Here is a 23,823-nt window from a genome sequence, read left to right as displayed (position 1 = left end):
AACATTTAAAGAGAAGAACTACAGAGCGTATATCCCTCAACACCTAGTAGCCGTGGCAGGAGTCATCGCTGACGTTCCCCTGGATATTACAGACGCAGAATTATTAGAAGGAATTGAATGTGAGTATCCAATCATGAAAATCCAACGACTCACTCGGTGGATAAGCGAAAATAAAAAAGAGCCAACAGAGAGGGTAAGTGTCCTATTCCGTACAAGTAAATTACCAAATTCCATCAAGATCTTTCATTGCTCGACGAGAGTTCGTCCATTCTATAGAAAAACGTCTATTTGCTTAAATTGCTTAAGGTATAACCACCGAACTGACAATTGTAAGAGCAAAAAGCGTTGTCAAAAATGCTCTAAAATTCATGCGACTACAGAAGAATATAACACTTGTTCGAAAGAAGTGAAGTGCTTTCACTGTCGTACTAATCACTCGACAACAGACGTTAAATGCCCTGAACGAGCCCGCCAAAATAATATACAAGCGATTTTGGCTCGTACTAATTTGACGACTATAGAAGCAATTGAACAATTTCCCACAAAGACACAAAACTACTACGAGGCACTGACAGATGCCGCTCAAGATCCGACCCCATCTGAATCGTACGCCAGCATGACGGCTGGCAAATACAAACAGCGAGAACAGGAACGTGGAACCATTCGCCGTAAACGTGAGGCTGAGAAAACCGGAGCAGCTCGCATCAGCGACAAAGTTTCGGTGTTCGAGAGCAAGACGAAAGACAGATCAGAGCAGCAAACCCCTTTTGTGCTGTTCAACAAATATAGAACAACAGAAGCCGAGAGGTTCAAAGCGAGCTTACGGAAAGCCCAACAAGGTAAGACCACTTTCAGCGAGGAAAAAGAGCCCACCCCATCGTCGAGTAAACAAATTCGACTTGACAACGGTACAGGTATACCTGTGTATACACACCGAGAAAAGTTTTCAACGTTCGTAACGGGAATGATCAATAAAGGTGAGTTAAATCCAAAGAGCTTAGAAATTATAAAAGAAAACAAAAGCAATGTAAATAAAAATGAAAATCTTGCAATCTAATGTACAAAGCTTGAATAAAAATAAAGAGGAAATACTGCGAGTATTATCGGAGGGCAATTACACAATAGCTCTTCTTTCGGAAACCTGGACCAAACCGGGAGAAGAGTCTAGCAGAGCTTATAATTTAACTGGATATCATAAAGTTCTTCAATCGAGACACGATGGTTACGGAGGGGTAGGAATATTCGTGAAACACTCCTTTAACTACCTAAGACTATCCACGACAGTGTCATCTGATGACATACAGTTCGTTGCCATAAAAATCATTAAGCTAGATCTTGTGGTGGCCGCAGTTTACGTTTCCCCCTCTATCGACAGATCAGAGTTTGAGACCAATATGCATTTGATATTCCTTCAACTTAGCCAATACAGGAGGGTGATTCTTGGCGGAGACGTTAACTGTCACCATCCGGCATGGGGAGACGATAAATCTGATGTTAAAGGTACCTTACTAATTAGTATAATCAACAGTTCAAACATGCTATTACTTAACGGAGGAGAGAAAACATACAAGCCCTTAGAAATAGGTAAGAGAGCCACTGCTATCGATATTTCGTTATGTTCGACAAATTTATTACAAGTAACAGAGTGGGAAATACAACAACAAACTATCGGTTGTAGTCAACATCTACTGATCGATATGACATTAACAGAAAATAAGCACAACGAGTCACAATACTTTGTAAATCATACACAAATATACGAAGATATTTCAAAATTAGAAGGCCAAGAAATACTCAACTTAGAGGATTTCAGAACAAAAGTCAAAGAGAGTGTTAAGAGAAATAAAAAGAAGAGCAAGTATATTCCAAAACATTGGTGGGACAAAGAGGTAGAGGAGGCGTGGAAACACAAAACAGAAGCGCTTAAAACTTTCAATAGTAATAGTACAATTGAAAATGCTATTATTGTTAGGAAAACAAGAGCAATATTCATTCGGAAAAAAGAAAGAGTCAATTATAAAGAATATTGAAAGTTTTGCTGCGAGCTTAGACCCACAGTGTAGCTCCAAAGAACTGTGGATAAAAGTCAACAGGATCGCTGGAAATAAAAAGAAACAGAAAGTTAACAATCCGGTTCAAGAAGACCTACAAATGGCTGAAGAGTTTATGGAATTACATTTTGGCAAAAATGATGTTGACCTGGAAACATCGCTGTCATATGGTCCTGTTTGCCAATACAATTTAATTAATGTGGAAACATGGGAAAAAATACTCTCGAAAAAGCGACCAAATTCAGCTCCATCAGGTGATTTGATTACTTATGGTATGCTGAAAAAGCTTAAACCTTGTGTAAGGGACGTCATAATTACGGAGTTGAACCAAATGTACATAGCGGGTTCTCTTTCGTACCAACTCAAAGAAATCAAAGTGGTAGCTATACCCAAAAGCGGCAAAGACCAATCCAGCATCGAAGGCAAAAGGCCTATCTCTCTGGTACCAACTTTGACTAAGGTGATCAATAGTGTTGTACTCGAAAAGATAAAAAATCACCTAGATACACATTCAATCTTACCACAGCTTTCGTTCGGCTTTAGACAAAAACTATCAACCTCGACATGCGTTAACTTTCTTATAAACACCGTCAAGAGAAGTAAAAGAGAAAGATTAATCACGGCAGCCACTTTTGTTGATCTTTCTAACGCCTTCAATTCAATTAAAACAGACAAACTAGTAAGCATAATGGGTCACCATAAATTCCCACCAGAAGTCATCATCTGGGTAGAGTCATTTCTAAAGAACAGAAAGTTATCTATACAAGTAGGAAACCAGTCCGTATCAAGAATGATTAGTAACGGTTTACCACAAGGGGACGTGTTATCGCCCACGCTTTTTAATCTGTACACAGCTGACCTACATGCGATCGAAGATGAACAAACGACTTTATTACAATACGCCGATGATTTCGCCCTGATCATCAAAGCGAAAACCATAGAACAGGTAGAAATAAAAACACAACGAAAACTCAATGATTTTGTAGCAAAAGCCAACAGCCTTAACTTTAAAATAAATCCCGCCAAAACAAAAATCGTTCTGTTTCACGGTGGTCGAAAGAAATTGAATATCACCATCAATAACGAATCTTTGGAAATGACAATGAACCATAAATATCTCGGAATACAAATAGATCGTTCATTAAGTTTTGGAGGGCACGTCAAACAAGTGCAACAAAATATCCAAGAAAGGTTAAAAATGCTAAAAATCATTGGCGGAATAAGAGGAGGTGGTCATCCGCAAACAATGACTCTGGTCTATAATGCTCTTCTACGAAGCTACGCTGAATATGGTGCATCGATCATAAACAACACCAGCCAAACCTATAAAGATAAAAATCCAAGTCACACTCAATGCAGGCTTACGAAAGACAACAGGCTGCAGCAAAACCACCCCCCGCAACACTCTTCTTGCTCTAGCAGCCCAAGAGCCTTGGGAAATACGAAGCAATTACGTGACAAACAAGGAAATAGCCAAAGCAGTATGCTTCAACAATCCACTTTACAGTCAGCTATCAAGAATAGCAGACTATGACGGAGATAGAGGAAAGCTTAGCTACATAGAAAAACTTTTTTTTGAACACCTTAACATATTCAAAAGTATCAGTCCCATGGTACGAGCACCTACACGGAAAGTAACAATTTCAACAAGTATAGGAATTATAAGCTCTAAATCTAACACCAACATCAAAATACTCAAACAATCAGTATTGGGCATTCTTCAATCTAAGTACAAAAATCACCATCGAGTATATACAGATGCCTCTAAAACTGGCAACAGCTGTGGCATAGGAGTGTATCTGGAAACAAACAAACGTAAAATCTCTCGTGGACTTAAAATGGAAACCTGTATAATGACGGCTGAAATAACAGCCATACAGGTGGCAGTAGAAGAGGTGAGGAGTACTGGCTTCAGAAAAATAGTTTTACTTACTGACTCGCTTTCATCGTGCAATGTGCTTGAAAATAGTTTAACCGCATACTATCGCAACGAAATAATAGAAAACATATTAGAACTCTGTGAAACACTGGACATAACTATCCAATGGACACCAAGTCACATTGGGTTGATCGGAAATGATATAGCTGATGAATTAGCAAAACAAGGAGCCGAAGAAACGGAAGTCGAAAAAATAGCAAATGTAATACTGTTGAAAGACTCTTACCTTTACTTTAAAAAACTTAAGCATCAGAAAGCCGACGAATGGTATAAAGATTACGCCGAAATTCTCTCTAAAGGGAGGAAATTCTTTAGTATACAAGATCATTATAGCGAAAAGCCATGGTACCACAAAAACGAACTAACCAATACTGAAACAAGAACCATAAACAGACTTATGGCAGGCCATGATTACAGCAGATTCTGGCTGCATAAAATGAAAGTAACAGATGATCCAAATTGTGAAATTTGTGAACAACCCGAAACCGCAGAACACACAGTAATACACTGTCGCCGCTACAATATACTCAGATCAAAATACAGCTTTGATGGCAAATTTCAAAATTTGTCCGAACTACTGAAAATGAAAAACATACCATTGCTAAAAGAAATAGTAGAATTTTTAAGCCAAACTCACACGAAAATTTAAGCTATAACGAGAATCACCAAATCCAATAAAATCCGTAACAACGTAACGATGTACTGACGGGGTGGGCCGTCAAGAAAACCGCTGGATATATGGTCTTAGTCGCCGATCCAATCGTGGACTCGCAAATCGCAGCCACAAATAGAGGAAGAAGAAGAAGAAGAAGTGAGAAAAACTATCAGAAACAACTAAAAACTATGATAAGATTCAACTTACAATGTGGAATTCACGAACTACATTTACAAGTTCAGAAATGATCAAATTTAAGCCTTACAAGGTAGCTTGGTGAGCAAACCATATTCTGTATGGGACCGTTATGCAAGTAGAATTGAAAAAGGTTCCAAATATGCTCGCATAACAGTCCCATAACAAACAAAAATTGTGCTCCAGACCTTACCAGTTGCCAAATTTCGAAAATTTCAGGTCCTACGATTTATTATGACAATCTAGATCACATTCGATTAAACGATTTTTGTTTTCGTTTTTGCATATGGGACTGTTATGAAAGTAGGGGCAGTATAGCAAAGTGCAAGGAACGTCGCTAAAATATCGAGCGGGGTCAGCAACTGGCGGATCGAAGAGATCAGCTCAAGCGTGGACTGAGTATTCCGAACCATTCTTCCGAGTCACAAATAGCGATCGCCAACAGAACCCACATCTCGAAGCGCCAATAGTAAGCCGCACTGCTGTCGTGAAATAAACAACAATTACAACTCGGAAGCGTCCTCGCTTCCTAGAAGGGACAGTCAAAGACATGAAATCCAACCAAGTGCCTGGGATCGATTGCTTCCCTGCCTGAATGCTCAAAGCTGACCCTGCCTTGTCAGCACAAATGTTGCACTGACTTTTGGGACACTGCAACATTCCCGGCCGACTGGATGCAGGGTATCCTCGTAAATGCCCCGAAGAAAGAAGAACTTCGATCAGAACGACTCTGCAAAGATGTCCTGAACATGATCCAGGAAAAGATTGGTGGTACATTCCGACGGCAACTGGATTTCGGAAGAAATAGATCAACGAATTCTAAGACATGAAGAGAGTCTTTCGTGGATTTCGAAAAAAAAAAAAAATTCGACCGTCTGAACCATGAAAACATCTGGGCTGGTACTTACACGAAGAGTAATTAGTCAATCTCATCTTAGCACAGTAAAAGGCATTTCCGTGCAAGGTCCTGCACGCCGGTAAAGTCAATCACTTTCTTGTTAAAATAATATTTCTGAAAATTGAACGGAAAATCTGTCACGTGTTGATAGTTTCTTTTCTATTTTCTCGCTACCCCTACACCGCTTTGTTGTCTTTGGCAAAGTTGTAGCCAGAGAATTTTTCAGTAAGCTGAGTAAGCTCCATATATTGGAATTTAAAAACAAAATGAGAAAACAATATTCAAGTGAAACCAAAAAAAAATGACATTCTGCGAATACAATTTTACGTTTTTCCATTAACAACTTTGAAATATAATTTTTTTTTAAATATTTCAAATGGAATATACAAAACCCAGTAATATGTGACCCGGAAAGCCGAAAGCTTATAGCACACTTACACAAACACCTTTGTTTTGAAGAATTCACAGCTCTGATTATAGGTGTTGACCCAGAAGTTGCTGACCGTCGTCCACGACCAACAGGTAAAGTCTCCTACCTTCTTCGGCAGCCCTGGTGCGTACTGTTCAACCTGCGTGGCAAGAAAGAAATAAAAAACCATCAGTATTTGATAACACAATAAAGCAAGTAATATAAAAAAACAATCGCCGAAAGATACTTACAAACTCAGCAACGACTGGAGTTTTTTGCTCGACCAGCAGTTTTGCATTGCCGAAGCCCTTCTTGGCACCATTCCAAAGAATTTTGCTGAAGTCTATCGAAAATTCGACGTATGGTCCAACGGCCTGCAAGAGAAAAAAGATTCCAATTTAAAAACAAAAATTTACTTTAAACAAATAAACCCCCCGAACAGGAGATACTCACTTTCGACGTGCTCTGGTAGTAGACCGGTACGTGCTCCTCGGCCCACTTGTAGCCCCGGGCGCTGTACTTCAGGGTACAGGTCCACCCATCCTGGACAGCTGGAAGCAGGCCCGCCTGCTTCAGCAGCTGACCGGTGTGAGAGTTTTCGAACTTGCCACCCGCCCGGTAGGTGTCGAATCCGATTAGGCCCCCGGTGATGCCGAACAGCAGGAATGTGGCCAGCAGGAAGCTACAGCACAGGGCGACCGGTCCTCGGGAGGGCGATTTGCTGCTGGCTTTGGGAGATTTGTTCTTCTTTGTGGACACCTTCTCCTGTACTTGCTGTCGAAACGGAGTGAGAGAAGGAGAAAATTGAATGAAACTTATTGTTTGGATTTTGTTTTAAAAGGGTAATATCAAAAGCTCAGTTGAAGTTTATTTTGAGAATAATATCCTGCAAGTTCGGAATGGTTCCCAAGAATCCAAGGAAGTTCTTAAGGACCGGAGTGATTTTGTCAAATACCAACCTATTCTCATACGAAATTTAATTTGCGATTGTAAAAATATGATTCATTCAGAAATCCAATTGAAAATATAATATTTGAGCTTACGAATATCCCCCTCCCCCCATGAGGATCCAGAAAGAGCAAGCGAGGAATTTTAATAACCTTTATTCAGAACTGGAGCCAAAACCACGAAAACTAATCCCAAATTCTGCCTTTTTTTTAAATTTTTACTCGTTAATAGAAATTCAGTTCTGAATATAAATTTTTAACTGAGATACTTTCACTTGTTTTGAAGGATTTGGTTCAATATTATCAAAATCAAAATTGTATTTCGGTTATCATTTTTCGGATTCTGTATCTTTGCATTCGACGAATACTACATCAAGTATGAAACTGGAGCTGTAATTATCCTTTGTGTAATCAGTCGGACATCGTCCTGTAGATGGGCAACATCGAGCCCGAAACCGGTCGACAAAAGGTAACTTTATATCCTTTTTCCGTAAAGTAAGAACGTTAAGTGTCGTGTTCTGTAATACGTCGTGTGTTATGTGTATAGTTAAAGTTCTTACTTAAGCACAAATCATATAAAATTGCGTTATCATTCGAAATTCAGATTCAGCTTAGAAATAAGTTTTCAAAAATATCAAGATGACTATTTCGTTAAGGAATGCAAATAGCAGGAGATCATAGACTTATAATTTTGATTTTTAGGTAATTCAATTGTACACGATTGTACACAATTCAGCTAAAAATCACAAATATGTTTGAGTTTTGTTGCGGGTTTTGTACAATGTAAAATACCTGATTTATATTTTTCAAAAATTATCCAAAATAAATTACTTATGAAATCGATTATTAATGAAAAGTTATTGCTGATGAAAAAACAATCACGTAGAAAAGACTACAGGGAATGCCATATTTTCTTGGTGTATTGAGTAACATTTTAATATAGCAATTTTTTAAAAAGCTAAATTTTGAACTAAAATCTCAAGTTGGATCGAGTTTACAAGAATCAATTTTAAACCGTGGGCATGGTAAGAGGCTCATTTATATCACTTTGATATGAATGGGTATGCCTTGTCGCGCAAGATCTTAAAGAATCGAATAGTGATAGTATCACACCAGATCTTGCGAACACGAACGGATCACTGATGAATACCAGTGAAACGGAACCTACGTGTTGGCCCCACGGCTTTAAACAAACGTCTTACCAGTGTTCAATATGGTCCGATCAGTAATGATTGTTTGACCTGATATAATTTTTCATACAATTTGTTTAATAAAGTTTTATATTTCAGGTATTCTGTAGGTTCAGATGTGTCCCCGTATCCTGGGCTGTAATGGGTCACGGGTTAATAAGTGTTCAATGTGTTACTAGGCGAGGTAAAGGTAGTAGTATTCGTCTCCCCAATGCTCTAGTAAGTGTGCATTTGCGGTTTATGAATTTCGAAGGCTTATTCTTAAATCAAGCATTTTACAAGAACTAGAGGCTCATTGGTTCAGAATGCTTTTTGGACAGTTTCCTGTTAACAATAATTCTTTCTCGTTTCAACGCTTTTTGGTAGATTTGTCTATTGTTCGGTTAGACTTGAAATTCAATTAAGGTAGTCGAAGAAAGATGTTACGATTTTGAAAAACAATAATATAAAGGCAGTTCAGGAAGATGATATTGGGAATTAAAAATAGGAGTGTTATTTCTTTTAAGCGAAACAGATTGAGGAAAGTTGCTCTGAGAAGATGTTCAGAGTTAGCGATGAGGCTTTAGAGGAACAGCATCGTCATTAGTAGTATGGTCTTGTTTGGCCATTTATCAATTATTCTATTGTTTGTGTAACGTAGATTTTTTTACAATTGCTGCAGTGATAAACACCTTTTAATGGAGATTCTGTTTTATGGTATCCAAGTTGTTAATATAATTACAGAGTAGCCACGCATTTGTTTCGAATCTCTAAAGACTTACCTACTCATTTGTAAATATTTTTATACGCCAATCTATGTTAATCTCAAGAGAAAATTATCATGGGCTCAAAGTTTTTGAATCGAGTAAGGTTAGGTGACAGGTAGGACCCAATACAACACTATTCACTGTGACAACAAACCTCAGCCCTACAAAGGCTACTATTTGTTGCTCACTTCACATGACACAATACTACTCACTGTGACAACAAAACTCGGCCCTATAAAGGCTACTATTTGTTGCTCACTTCACATGACACAATACTACTCACTGTGACAACAAAACTCGGCCCTATAAAGGCTACTATTTGTTGCTCACTTCACATGACACAGTATTACTCACCGTGACAACAAAACTCAGCCCTACAAAGGCTACTATTTGGTGCTCACTTCACACGATACAATACTTTTCATTGGGACAACAAACCTCAGCCCTACAAAGGCTACTATTTGTTGCTCACTTCACACGACACAATACTACTCAGTGTGACAACAAAATTCAAACATTGCTCACTTCACATGACACAATATTACTCAGTGTGACAACAAAACTCAGCCCTACAAAGGCTACTATTTGTTGCTCACTTCAGACGACACAATACTACTTAATATCACGACGAATCCAGCAAACAAACCAAACCAAAGCTACTATTTCTTGCTCACTTCACATGACACAGTGTTGCACATTTCCACATCATACAACCAATTATAATACCCTCGCTCGTAATACGGCTCATTGGCAAGCCCAGTCCTGGTTCGCCAGGGTTTGACTTGTCAGAGAGCAACCGGAGTTTAAGTGGGACACATTCCTAATTCGCCCGGTGTATTGCGGTCTCCTCCAAATCCTACCCATTTCATTTACCCAGCTTTCCCCCGCGGTGAGAAGTTTTGGCCTCAAAAGGGCCGTGTGATTTCTCATAAAGCTGCCGCATAAAAAAAAAAAAAAAAAATCTCAAGTTGGATCGAGTTTACAAGAATCAATTTTAAATCGTAAAATTTTAATCTCTTTATCTTTTGAAATTTTTTTTTATAATTTTCATCGATTTTCATAATGAGAAGGAACTTAAAAATGAATAATCAAACATGTAGTAAGAAAAAAATGTTTTTTTAGTTCATGCATTTTATTAAAATCATTTATTTGAAGCGACTCAATCCAGTAGGTTTGAGGAGCCAAAATTGAATTCGTTTTGCACTGTTAACATTTCTTGCTTAAATTAAAAATTAATAACAGATTGAGAAAAGTCTACAGAATAAGATCGATAGTTTTAAAGAGAAGATAGAGTTCGGAAAAGTAAGTTAAAGTTAAAGCATTGTTTTAGCAAATATATCATAGAAATAAATCAATCATCAAAACCCCCCATGAAGCGTCTCTTCCTACGGACCTGGTTGCAAAAATCAAAAGCATAGGGAAATAAAGAAATAAACATTTTCTGATTTTATAATTTACCACGAGTAGATTTACGTCTAAGTTACCTAAGGTTCTGCAGAATGTTTCTTTAAAGCTTAGCCTAAATAAGCTTTAAAGAAACATTCTGCAGAACCTTAGGTTACTTAGACGTAAATCTACTCGTGGTAAATTATAAAATCAGAAAATGATTATTTCTTTATTTCCCTATCCTTTTGATTTTTGCAACCAGGGCCGTAGGAAGAAACGCTTCATGGAGGGTTTTGATGATTGATTTATTTCTATGATATAGGCTCTTAAGCCTTAAAGCATTTTTGAATCGCTCTATGGAGTTTTTGCTCCGGAGAAGTGGAAAATAAGGAGAAAGAGAAAAAAACGTACAGGCGAAAACTTTAAATGGTATATACGTCACTTCGGCATATCACGGCAGTTCATTCATTTGCAGTTTGACAAAGTACATGCCTTGGAGATTTTGAACAATAAGGAATTGAAGATAAAAAAGTTATTAAAAATTCCAAATTCTCTACCAAGTTATGTTAAGATAGGTAAAGAAATTACTGATAAAGTTAAAGAAATAAATTTCAGTCAATATTTTGTTTTTTTTTGTAGACTTATTTTCGTCATTAATTCCAATGTTTAAATGCTGAAAGCGGAAAATACTTTCTTAAATTTGAATTCTATTTCTTAATAGTAAAACGACATGTAAGATTCTGAAAAAAATGACACCAAGAAATCTACAGTTTGTTATCGGAAATTGAGATTCACAATTTTTGAAAAAAATAATTGATTCTGAATTTTTTAAAAAAAAAAAAAGGAATAGAAGAAAAGCTGAATGTTAAATTTCTATATTTCAATACATATTAAGAGCAAAGATTGAAAAATCAATAGGTATTCGTTATCAAAAACAAGAAACCCCAAAAATACTTAAAGGGTGATACGGTCAAAATTTGGTCAATATCAACTTGACGTATTTCTTTCAATTTTGCATTTAAAAAACCTAAACACCCCTCATTTTGAAGGCGTGTGTGTAGAATGTTGCTCCTATTTTGATTTTGGGATTCACTCTTCAGTTGTCAAAATGCCGTCCAAGGAAGACAGCGTATCAAAATTTTGATCGCGCATCGCGAAAATCCGAGCTACTCGCACGCAAAGCTGGCAAAATCGCTAAAAGTTGCCAAATCAACCGTTACAAATGTAATTAAAGTGTTTTGGGAACATTTGTCGACAGCCAGAAAGTCTGGATTGGGGGGAAATCGAAAACCGGAAGCCGCTGAGACGACAAAGAGAGTTGCCGGTAGTTTCAAGCGAAACCCTAACCTCTCTCTCCAAGATGCCCCAAACAAGCTGGGTGTATCGTCTACAACCGTGCATCGAGCCAAAAAACGAGCAGGACTATCAACTTACAAGAAGGTAGTGACTCCAAATCGCGATGACAAACAAAATACGACGAACAAAGCGCGATCCCGGAGGCTGTACACGACGATGCTGACGAAGTTCGACTGCGTGTTAATGGACGGCGAAACCTACGTCAAAGCCGACTACAAGCAGCTTCCGGGACAGGAGTTTTATACGGCAAAAGGAAGGGGAAAGGTAGCAGATATTTTCAAGCACATGAAACTGTCAAAGTTCGCGAAGAAATATCTGGTTTGGCAAGCCATCTGTACCTGTGGCTTGAAAAGCAGCATTTTCATAGCTTCCGGGACTGTCAACCAAGAAATTTACGTGAAAGAGTGTTTGAATAAACGTCTGCTGCCTTTCCTGAAGAAACACGGTTGTTCCGTACTATTTTGGCCGGATTTGGCATCTTGCCATTACGGTAAAAAGGCCATGGAGTGGTACGCCGCCAACAACGTTCAGGTGGTTCCCAAGGACAAGAGCCCTCCCATCCGCTCAATTGAGAAATACTGGGCTATTGTCAAGCAGAACCTAAAGAAGACCAAAAAAAAAACTGCTAAGGACGAGCAGCATTTCAAGGCAAACTGGCTTTCTGCGGCGAAGAAGGTGGACAAGGTGGCTGTACAAAATCTGATGGGAGGGGTTAAGCGTAAGGCCCGGTAATTTGGAAAAGCGGAAGCCTAACTGAATATTTTTCCTGAATTTTATACTAAATAAACTTGAAAAAGAAATTTAATTTGATTTTTTAAATAAACGATTTCACCGATTTACACGCGTATTTTGACCGTATCACCCTTTATGTATCATGAGCAGATATCATTTAGCCAATTCGTCATACTAGGTAAAGTTTTTTTACGATTTCGAAAAATGTAAAAGGCTATCTTTTAAAAAAGTCCACTTTTTAAAGATTTGATTTTTTTTTAAATCTGGGTCCTAAAATTTTCACAAAATTCATATTTTCAGGGTGACCACTCAAAATTAATTTTTGATTTTCCGAATTTTTCCCGCATGGTCCCGCATCATACAAAATCCCGAATAATTAGTTTTAAAACCATATAAACGGAAATCGATTAAGCTTTCTTTTAGAGGTAAATGATCTTGAAATGATTTTTTCTTTCAGTTATTTTTACCAATTATGACAAATCATTAGATTGATACCCAGGTTTTTTTTTAAATTTTTAAAAGTATGTGACTCGAGTAGAAAATGTTTAACAAATAAGATTGTTCATTAAAAAAAAGGGTATAAACTAAAATTTGTTTGATGATCGTTTTTCCACTTTATTTGTTTCTTAGATATTTTTAAGTATTAAGTATGTTTTGATCGAAACTAGTCAGGTCGTTGTTCAATGAAGCAAATTGGGACTAGTCGAAACCGATCCAGCTCGGTAGGAGGGATCGTTTCGACCTGGTAGAAATCGGTCGAAGTCAATTGGAAAGAGATTGGTGATCAACTGTCAATCCATTTCTACTAGTTAAGACCTATTTCGACCAAACTTCATTAAACAGACTTTCACTGAGCCAAAAAATTCCGACTTTTCGAAAGAATTCTCGGCTTTTTCCCGCATTGTCCGGTGGATTTAAAATCTCGTCTTTTTCCCGCATTTCCTGAATGGGTGGTCACCCTGTATATTTTATATTTATTCAATTTTGTTTGGGTTGAAGACAATACGTAAAAATGAACCAAATTGGTATCAAAGTTTCAAGCCAGCAACCTTTTTTCTAGAAAAAAAAACTTTTTTTTTGTCTAAAAGTTTATTATTTAACAGACCAAAATGTGTACCTAGCGTGAATATTTTTTAAACCAAAGCCATCTAAAGGTGTGGATTTTTGTGCACTTAAACTTTGCTCAACTAAGTATGTTGTTTGTATCGTCGTGTTCAGAGCTAATTCAATCCTTATGAGAAATCACAATTAAGGATTTTTTTATTAATATATTAAATCGTCCTTTTAAATAGGTACCTACATAAAAATCAAAACATTTGTAAAATAAAGACTTAGATGATTTAAGGGAATCATCAGAAGCCCATAGTCAAAATTTGAGCAAAATCTGATACCAGGAACAGGTTGCAGTGAATCTCAAAAGTGAAAATTTTTTTAGACATTGTGTTCTAAAGAAGCATAAAAAACTGTTTTTCGTCAAATATTTTTTTCATTACTAATCGATTGCCTATTTATGTTTATTTTATAATAATTTTAATTGAGGATAACATTTTACTTGAAGACTGCAAGTCGATTGAACTTAAAACAAAACAAGTTATTTCGGTTCGAAGATTATATTTTATCCACAAATTTTCATGTTAAACTCAATGGGTAAAATGTACTCATTGCGTGTTTAACGACAATTTGAAACGAAAATACAATCTTTGCATTGCAATGACTTTTTTGTTTTAAGTCAAATCGAGTTGCAGTCTTCAGAAGAAATGTTAGCCTTTATTAAAAAAATAGAAAACTCGCAAAGCGTGTATTTCTGATTTCAACTTCGCGAACATGTCGCTAGTAGGCAAAGCTGCTATGGCTGTTAGCGCTCATATTTTGGTTTTTATCTGCATGTTTTAATAATATGTGATCGCTCAGATAAACTCCCTTTAACTCAGAAACGGATCTATCAGTGTGTAGCCTTCTCAGTTTGTTATCATCGCGTTCGTTACAACCAGGGTTTGGTTGCGAAACGTTACGGTTGATAGTCTGATAGTGGACAACCACCGATGCTATGATGCCGGATTTTTTAATTCTTTTTTTTTAAGCCGAAGTGAAAAGTGATGTCCTTTTCAGTAAGAAAGTTAAAGAAATGAAAGATTATGAAAATGAGCGAGTAGAATTTATTAGAAGCATTATCATCACATACCAAATTTTTGTTCGGCAATTCTAATAAAATTAACCTTCTCATTTCCACCATCTTTCATTTCTTCTGACTTTCTATCTGTCTAAAAAATTTCATAATCTTAAGATGTTCGTACTAAAAAGGATATCACTTTTCACCATAAGACAGATAAATTAAGTAACAAACATAAATTACGTTGATTATCTCTTCATGAATTTGAGAATCTGTACCATATTTAAAATCTCAATTGCGACTAAAGGAAGAATTCAAATCCATCTTAATTTTAATTACGATTCAAAGTAATGGTAGACAAATTTAAAAACAAAACCATGCAGATTAAAAAAACAAAATTCAAAACTCAAAGTCACTGTGAGATAATATATAAAAATTTTGAATCAGAATTCTTAACTAGAATTGGACATGAGATTCTCAAGACCAGAGTTGTAATGATGAAACAGAACCACTATGACCTCACACTCACATCTCAGAAGAAGAATTAACTTTTTGCTGGTTATTTTTTATCCAAGGAATTGATTTCAGTCAAATACGAATATATCAAAGACTCAGACCACAACTGAATCTGGTTGTAAATTCTAATTGATTGATCATACTCCCTAGGGAAGTAATCTTCCAGGTCCCGACTTGTCTAGCTGTAATCTCGGCATATGTAGTTACCTTCTTATTGCTGTTGGTTTGTGCCTTCTTGGTCTGGTTCTTCTTTTCCGCCGCTTTCGATGCCATTTTGTTACGTTGAAAGTGTTACTTGGTAACTTCACGTGGTCGTCGTTAATCACCTCACCCTGCTACGTGCAATGGCAGCAAAAGATTATGATATTTACAATTTGCTTCTTCTTCGCTCCGTTCTAAACACGAAACGGCTCCGAAACAGGTCGTAACGGTACCCTTAACCCTTTTTTTCTTGAAAACCACACAACAACACAACTCACACAGACCCGATCGTGAGTAGATAATAACTTTCTTCTACTATTCTTCACTTCTCCTGCCGGAATGTTGGAACTGATATCACAGGGAGGGTTGATGATGGTGGGTCACTCAAACTTGATGATGATGACGATGCTGCGCGGGTTGATTTCCTTCCGTCCTCGCGTTCGTAGACGTCTAGTATGGTGCAGCGCTCAAAAACGACAGCAACAACAGGTTGTCGGGAGGTTGGTGGTTTCTTTGCAACGAATCTGTTTCGTGAAGAGAGGACGGTTGAGCTTAGAGCATCGAATGGAATAGAAGATCACGACAAGTTCGATCGTTGAGTGCAGTCACTAGGTCTTCTCTACCGGCTCGAGGTAGTTCCACGTAGCTTCTGCTGCATCAGGTACAAATGAAGAGGCAATGTCTGATAGGAGCGGCAACAACCACGAACTGTGCACTCTCACAAGTCACTTTTTGTTTTTCTTTTTCTTCTGGGAAGCAGCACTTCGCAACAGCCGCGAAGTGTCAGAAGATTGAAATTGTATTGGCAATATGGGGAGCGCGAGTACTAGGTACTTATCAGACCGAAAGACTTCTTCGATAACGCGCCTTGTCGAGTTGGAAGTTTACGGTGGAATAAAATGTGTGTCCAACTTTAGGTGCTATACCATCTTGAGAAGTGCTATTGACTTGTGAGATTTGCATTTATTCTTGCTTCGTGGTTGAAGATATCCGCCTGGCTACCTAGTACATCACCTGCTATGTGAGTTCCTGGAGCATTTGAGCTGAAAAGATTACCATTGCTGTTGCCTGTGTGCCATACTAACTACAAAGTTCTAAATGGAGTTCGGTCACCCAAAACATTATTTGCACAGAAAAAAGTGCATGGGAATCGGTGATTTTTTGCATGGGTGTTATACAACTTAAACGGTAGCAAATCGGTTGCGCCTTCCAGTCGGAAAACTTTTTTATCGTCGATTAGCGATGCGTTCAGGCGCATCTTCGCATTCACGATATTCTACATTACTTATACATATAGTAGGTACCTAGAAGTAGCATTGAATTTCACAGCAATGAATCGTTCTACATCTGCGATGCACTTGACGCCGCTGCGTGTGATCGGGTGCCTTACTGAATAATAACAGGTGGCTCGTATGAGTAGGTATTCCTCAACGAGACTGCTCAACGTGTACACTATGCAGATGTAGGAACACAGATGTGTGCACTTACTTAGATTTGTGAATCGATTAGCTTGAGCGATTGATGGATTATCATAAACCGCAGGTAGCGGTGATAACTTGTAGTGCTTATGTGTTTTTTATTTCAAAAGGTAACTAACCTGAACAAATCCTATATTTAAAATGAATGACGTTGTTATGAGCCTTATTTTATACAGTTTTTAACTGTGTGAATTGATTCATAAATGATCTAGGCTCGAGGCTGAAACATTTTTTTACTGTTCAGTTCAATAGATATTTCATAGCCATAAACGAGTTGAGTAGAAAAACTCTGAAACCGACATTTTTTTTCAATATAAAGAATCTTTTTTTTTATTTTTAAGCAAAACACATCTACTAGTTAGTGCCCTCATGAGGAAGTAATTATAGGTCAAACAGCAAGACTCAAAAAAGATCCAAACATAAAACATTAATTATTTATTGATTTGTCTTTGGTTGAAAATAACCGTACAGACTAGTATCTTTAAAACTAAGGGAATCTGCTTACAGCTAATTTAAAACTACGCTTACTCATGTTAAAATCAAACAGATGGTACACTAAATTGAAACGTTCACAACATTTATCTATCGGATGATTTCTTCCATAAGTAGTACGGTGGTAAGGTATCCAGAGAAATTCACGTTGCCGAAGTGTCCTAGTGGATGCATACATGTTGACCCGTTGTAGAATGTACGCTGAGTCAACGCGGTAGGTCAATACATCGCAGATGAAGGTTTGCTGAAGTTCGGTGCGGCGTTTTTCGAGTGTGGTTAAGTTTATCAATGCACATCTTTGCTCATAAGGAGGAAGCTGAAGTGGTTCATTCCAAGGGAGGCGACGTAAAGCGTACCTAACGAAACTTCGCTGAACACGTTCGAGGCGGTAGCATTGTGTGCTCTGAGAGGGAGCCCACACCTGGGCAGCATACTCTAAGATGCTACGTACTGAAGAGCAGTAGACAGCTTTCAGAGCATAAATATCATCGAATTCGTAAGTGTTTCGACGCAGAAATCCGAGAGTAGCGAACCCTTTAGCTGCAGTAAGTGCAATGTGCTCGGAAAATGTAAGTTTGTTATCAATTTTTACACCTAAGTCGAGAATAGACGTCACATTTTCAAGGCTTTCTCCGGAAAGTTGGTATTCGAAACTGATGACACGACGAGCACGGGAAAAATTAACAATCTTACATTTTTTAGCATTTGTTAGCATTCCGTTAAAATGACACCAGTTATCAAGTCTTGCGATATCAGCTTGCAAAGCGAGGCAGTCAATTTCACTGACGACCTTTCTGAAAAGCTTCAGATCGTCGGCGTACAGGAGCGTATCAGATTGGAGCGTGGCACACAAGTCATTCACGAAAATGATGAACAGCAATGGTCCCAGGTGACTACCTTGAGGTACTCCTGACGGTGTGGAAAAAATCTTCGAGCATGTATTTTTTATTTTCGTGTAAGCGTGGCGGTGCGACAGATATGAGAAATAAGATGTAAACTAATGGAATGATCTATATCATTTTTTTATCTTCACCACCAGAAAATAGAATAAGGATACAGTTCATGAATTTACTCTTAGATTATTTCCTGCTTAGTGGTGAATGAATTGGATATAATTATTCATTTATTAATGAATTATTTAATGATGGCAATAAGCTATCAACTTATTTTTTTCGTTTGAATTTGAAGTAGAGATTATTATATGTATAAACCAAACGCAATAAAAATTATTGTAATTTCACACATTATTTGACCCTTAACATTTTAGGTATTTTCCAACCGTTATAGTATGTATATTGTAGCTCTAATTTAAATGCGGTCTTCGATTTATTCGAAATGTTCTTTATTCATGCTTTAAAATCATTTATTCGAAAATTATCGGACGGAACTGAAAAAAAGTGAAATGGGAAACAAATGTTTTATGCTCTTCCTTTAAAGCACTATCTAATTATTTCATTCAAACTTCAGTATCGTTGCCCGACCCCTGGCTCAAATTCAGCATGTGATATTCCGTTAAGCCAATTATTACGCAGGGAAACGCATTTTTTGGTTACTAAGTTTTAATTTGGCGTCCTGCATTCCTATTTTTTGTCCTAGAGCTCTAGATTCATTGATATGGCTATTGGAAGTTTTTAAATAATTCAGTTTTGAGAGCTTACTGAGAGAGCATCAGTTTTGTTCATTGTGAATGTGCTGTCAATCCCAGACACCATTCTTTTGACCTCTGGATAAAATTGATGGCCTCGGTCAATCACGGAGTAGCAACCATTGGCGGTGTGGAACTTGTTCCACTTAGCCACGCCAACGATCATGGAATTCGAAATGTTTATACACAATAAAAGTGTTTTAATTACAATGCGCAAATTTTGTTGCTTTGAATTGAATATTGCATTACAACTATTTATGATTCATTTCGAGTTCAATGATTCAAGGTGGATGTGAGTAGTCAATCAAGCTAAGCCAAGCTCAAGCTGTATTCCTTTTGGTGCTGAAATCTTTTGGAATGGAAAAATTCTAAGGATTTTGGTGCTGTATTAATAATTTCTCTGCTCTTTCAAATCTTTTCAAAAGCGAGCAATGGCGCTATAACCATGGTCGATGACCTGAGATGATGGTACAGGGATCCAGAATTAAACAGTGTATAATGGTTAAAGAAATTTCTTTTATTATTGTTTTGTTAAATTTGGGACTCTCTGTAGAAAAACCTCATTTCCATCCCCTGAAGGAAGAATCGCAAGGCCCAACACCAAGGAGCATAGAAATATCTTAGCATCTATGCTCCCAACGAATAAATATCAAATGAATATGGGAACGTATGGTACTGTTGTCCACGTTTCTTCCTCCCCTGGTTCCAGTCGTCTCTGCGTCCAATACTGCACAGTGGGCCCGGCCTTGTAAAGATGAATAGTAAATGTATTTTTACTATTCACCGGGATGCTGACAAGATCTGGCTGTGTATGTATCATAAGCATAAGCATAAGCAATTCAGTTTTGAGAGCTTACTGATGTACTTACTAACAAACCTACAGGAAAAACACCAAATGATTAAAAATCAATTTATTACCTTTGAATTAACCAAGAATTCATATTTTGACTAGAGATTCAAGTTTCAGAGATTCGATGTTTTTGAAAAAGCTTTTGAGTTATTGATATTTACAATTTTAATTTATTTTACAGCTTTGTTGGAGACCTCACAAGGTTTGACTTATGTTTTAAAAATATTTAACGTTTACTGCGTAAAATTTTGTCAAAACTCTTATTTTATAAAAACGGGAGAAAATTAACAATAATAAAACTTTTTTCAAAGAAGTCAAAACTATTCGCGGTCTTCGAGAAAGTTGATCATAGGATTGAACCACATTTTCAAAGGTGATGGAAAGTTTTTGAGAAACATGAGATATCAAAGAAAGAAATAACGTAAGCTGTAAATATAATGATTTTTCTCAAAAAAAAAAAAAAGAAAAATTCAATCGTCCACAGAGAGATCAATAGTGGGCAAAGAACACATGCGAGATATACATGGAGAGTATCGATAGAAGATCCAGCAGTCGCCCGATGGAGCTCGACATATACGCAAGGTTGCCGAAATCACAGAAAAATCTGTAATTTCAAAGAATTTTGAGCAAATTTTCATCACAGAATATGTGTCACAGAACACAGAATTTTGAAATTTTCACAGATTTCATAGAATTTTTAAATTTGGAAAGGATTTCCAAAATTATAATTTTATTGGACAGCATCAAATTTAGATTTCTTACTTTAAATTAGAAAAGTATTATAAGATAAGTAATGGTGATTGATTTTGCCCAATAAAAATGTGAAAAGACCCAATTTATCATGAATTTTCTATGAAATTCAAGGATGTAGCATCACAGAAATCCATCACAGAGTTTTTGGGTAAAATCACAGAAAGTCAGAATTATTTTTCTCAAAAACACAGAATTTTTTTCGACAACCTTGCATATACGCATGCTGGAGCCTATTTCGTCACATTCACCGTGGTGTAATTGGCTAATGCGCCGTTGGTTTTTCAATTCATTAGATTTACGGCTTACGTTCTATCTTTCTTTGATATCTCATGTTTTACTAATACTTTCCATCACCTTTGAAAATGTGAACTTCCAAAATCTGCTTTTTGTAAAAAAAAAATCTTACTGTATATATTTTTGTAGCGTTTAAAAAGCTGTAGCAAGCTGACGCTTTGAAGGGAAACTAGGCTATTGATACTAAAACTGTCGCCTTTGTTCTTGATTATAAATATTGAACAATAAATGGCTGTTTTATCCTGTTTAAAATTACCAACTCAAGGGGAAGAGTCAATTAACCTGACTAATTAAAAAAACTTGAAAACATCATTTTTGTCCAATTAGCCCCCAGTAAATGTAAAGCGCTTGATTTAAGAATAAGCAGGAACACGGTATTGAAATTTGTTAACCTACTTTACTCGCTAACAGTTCGAATATATCACTTGAAAATTCATTTCACAAACCTAAAAAAAACAATCCATTCAATTGGCCCCCAGGGATAAAAAAATTTATATTTAAGAATCAGCTTTCGTAATTCATAAACCGCAAATATACATACACTGGAGCTATAGGGAGCAGAATTGTATTGAAATATGTTAACATTACTCCTTTCTAACTGTTAGAATTAAAAGTCCATTTCCGAGTTATCTAAAAAAAAAAATATTAAAAATGGTTCATAGGAAAATAATAAAAGGTCATAATTCTCTTATTGTTGACCGGAATCCATATTAGCTTGTTTTCTAGCACGTTACGAAACGCGTCGAAATTTTCCCGTGATCTGATTAGGTCTGTCTAGAAATTGGTGTGCAAAACGCACAAAACACGCATTAGTATTGGTGTAAGTATGTTCAACGGACGACCTGGTTGAAATCGATCGAAGTCAATTGGAAAGAGACAGATTATCAACTGTCTAAATCCATTCCTACTGGTTTCGACCTATTTCAACTTGTTTCGACCAACTTTCATTGAACACATATTTTGGTGTATTTGAATAGGAGATATCTTTTTTGTTCGGAGATAGATATTCTATGATCTGAGGAAATGTTTTGCTTTATTTTTTTTTGTTATTGGAAATGCGAACTTTCGTAAAAAAAAGGAAAGCGCATTTTTCCTCGGGTGCTCGTTATGCCCTTATTTCCCCTACTCCTAATTTAAAGCAGAATTGAGATGTTTCTTAGATAATAAGTTATCGAAGCTCTCAACTTAAAAGTCTACTGTTTTCTAGAAATTTGAATATAAAAAATCATAACAAATTCTGACATCACTGAAGGACGTTTTGAACCTTTTTGATATTAAAAATGGGAATTCCTTTAACTACTTTTTTGAGGACCGCAAAACAAATATATACGTAAGTCTTATACGTTCAACAGTAGCAAAGATTTAGTTTTGGATGAAAATTCTTTTTAAATTGCATTTAAATGGAAATACTTTACAAAACGGGAGACAAACACGGAAAAACCTTTAATATTTTTCTCAGAAGTCTAAATTACTTGCGGTATTCTAGAAACTGTTTATCGATTCAAAATTTTGCTAATTTCAAGCAAACGGTCAAATCAATCAATAAAGCAATTTCCTCAAAACCAAAATTGGGAAATAGGGCATTATCTACTGTTTAAAGAAGGTTTCCAAGAAATCCTATCATTAAATTGATTCTATGACAAATTTATTCTTAAATATGGTTAACATCATATTTACCTTCCAAAAGATATAACATTTGATGGAAAACTCTCGAGTTCAGCTGAACGTTTGGCGTTCTAAAGTTCACCAAGGTCAATCGGTTGAAATGATCATGTGAGTTGGTTCGGTAGAATAGTGTTTTGGTCCGTAACTCCCAACGAACATGGTATTCGTGCAAACAAATATCTCCAGAATGTTTACTTTTAAATAGATTCCCCAACTTTACGATGCGTTACGTTAAAATCGATTTATAGAGTTCTTTAAATAGAACCTCTGTCTAGCTTTGTATACATTCCGTTCGATCCAGTGTTTCCACATTGATGAGTATGAATGAATTCGTGATTCCTCGTAGTTCTTGGAACAATGAAATAGGCGATCTTTTATTGATTGAAAGGTAAAGCGAAACAAAAATTTCACTGTATAATTCTGAAATTCACACTCAGATATCAACCAGATATCTTATTTTTCAAAGATTGAATTAAATTTACCAATTTTCCCTATAAATCACCTTTGAGTAGACGCAAATGTGAAGGCCCGATTAATTACTTGTTACTAAAGGCATTGACAGCATAATTTTGTTGCTAAATGAAAATCAGGGAAACTGAGAAAAATACTAGTTTATAATTGAAGATTTTTGTAGAGGAAGGTGAAAAATTTAAATCAATTCAAGCCAAAGCCTTCCCGAGCTGCTACTTTACCTAAGTACACTTAAAGATGAACGCATCAGTAGTAACAAACCCGAAACGCAGTAGATGGGGGTTCATTAACAATGCATCACTACACTACAACTCGTTGTCTACGATGTAGTCGGCGTTCCAGAGCAAAATGCAACCCACAACTGAGACGATGTGTAGTGGTAGTAAGTAATGTTTATTTTTTTAGATTTATTCTGTTAGATTGTGTCGAAAATTTTGTTTTTTCTGTTTTTTAGGACCCGAAAATATTTTTGTGAAATCAAACCGTCAATTAAATACTGATCGAGACTGACGAACAGAAGAACGTAAAAAAAAATTAAGAAAATCTGAATAGACTCAGCCTAGAAACTGCTGCGCTGACTGACTGGAAGATGATGAGTAGGTATTAACTGCACAAAAAAAACAGTACGTCGTGGTATGCAAACTATGGGATTTATTGTTTACGAGTTGTTGACTGGCAAGTGTGACGTCATCGGTGAGATCTTTACTGAAAAAAGTGCGACTGGCTTGTAAACTTAATCGAGTACAATAGCATCGTTCAACTTTATCAAGCTTCGACAAGCAATTTTTTTTTACTTTCATTCGCTTGGTTTAAAAAAAATAAACCACACACCTCAAACAGGTTC

General features: G+C 36.7%; 1 protein-coding gene across 1 annotated transcript in view; it reads right to left on the bottom strand.

Moving 5' to 3' along the window:
- The window catches only part of LOC129741847 (transmembrane protein 214-A), a 99,967-nt gene that overhangs the window by 5,703 nt on the left and 70,441 nt on the right, over window positions 1-23,823 (bottom strand). Inside the window, exons 5-7 of the mRNA XM_055733649.1 lie at window positions 6,601-6,921; window positions 6,399-6,521; window positions 6,177-6,307 (exon numbers count right to left, since the gene is read on the bottom strand). Of these exons, the coding sequence (XP_055589624.1) occupies window positions 6,177-6,307; window positions 6,399-6,521; window positions 6,601-6,921 (575 nt within the window). The remainder of the gene's footprint in view (window positions 1-6,176; window positions 6,308-6,398; window positions 6,522-6,600; window positions 6,922-23,823) is intronic.

The sequence above is a fragment of the Uranotaenia lowii genome, chromosome 2 (assembly GCF_029784155.1).
Source record: "Uranotaenia lowii strain MFRU-FL chromosome 2, ASM2978415v1, whole genome shotgun sequence".
NCBI lineage: Eukaryota > Metazoa > Arthropoda > Insecta > Diptera > Culicidae > Uranotaenia > Uranotaenia lowii.
The sequence above is the reverse complement of the archived record's forward strand: the minus strand, read 5'-3'. Positions and strand labels throughout refer to the sequence as shown.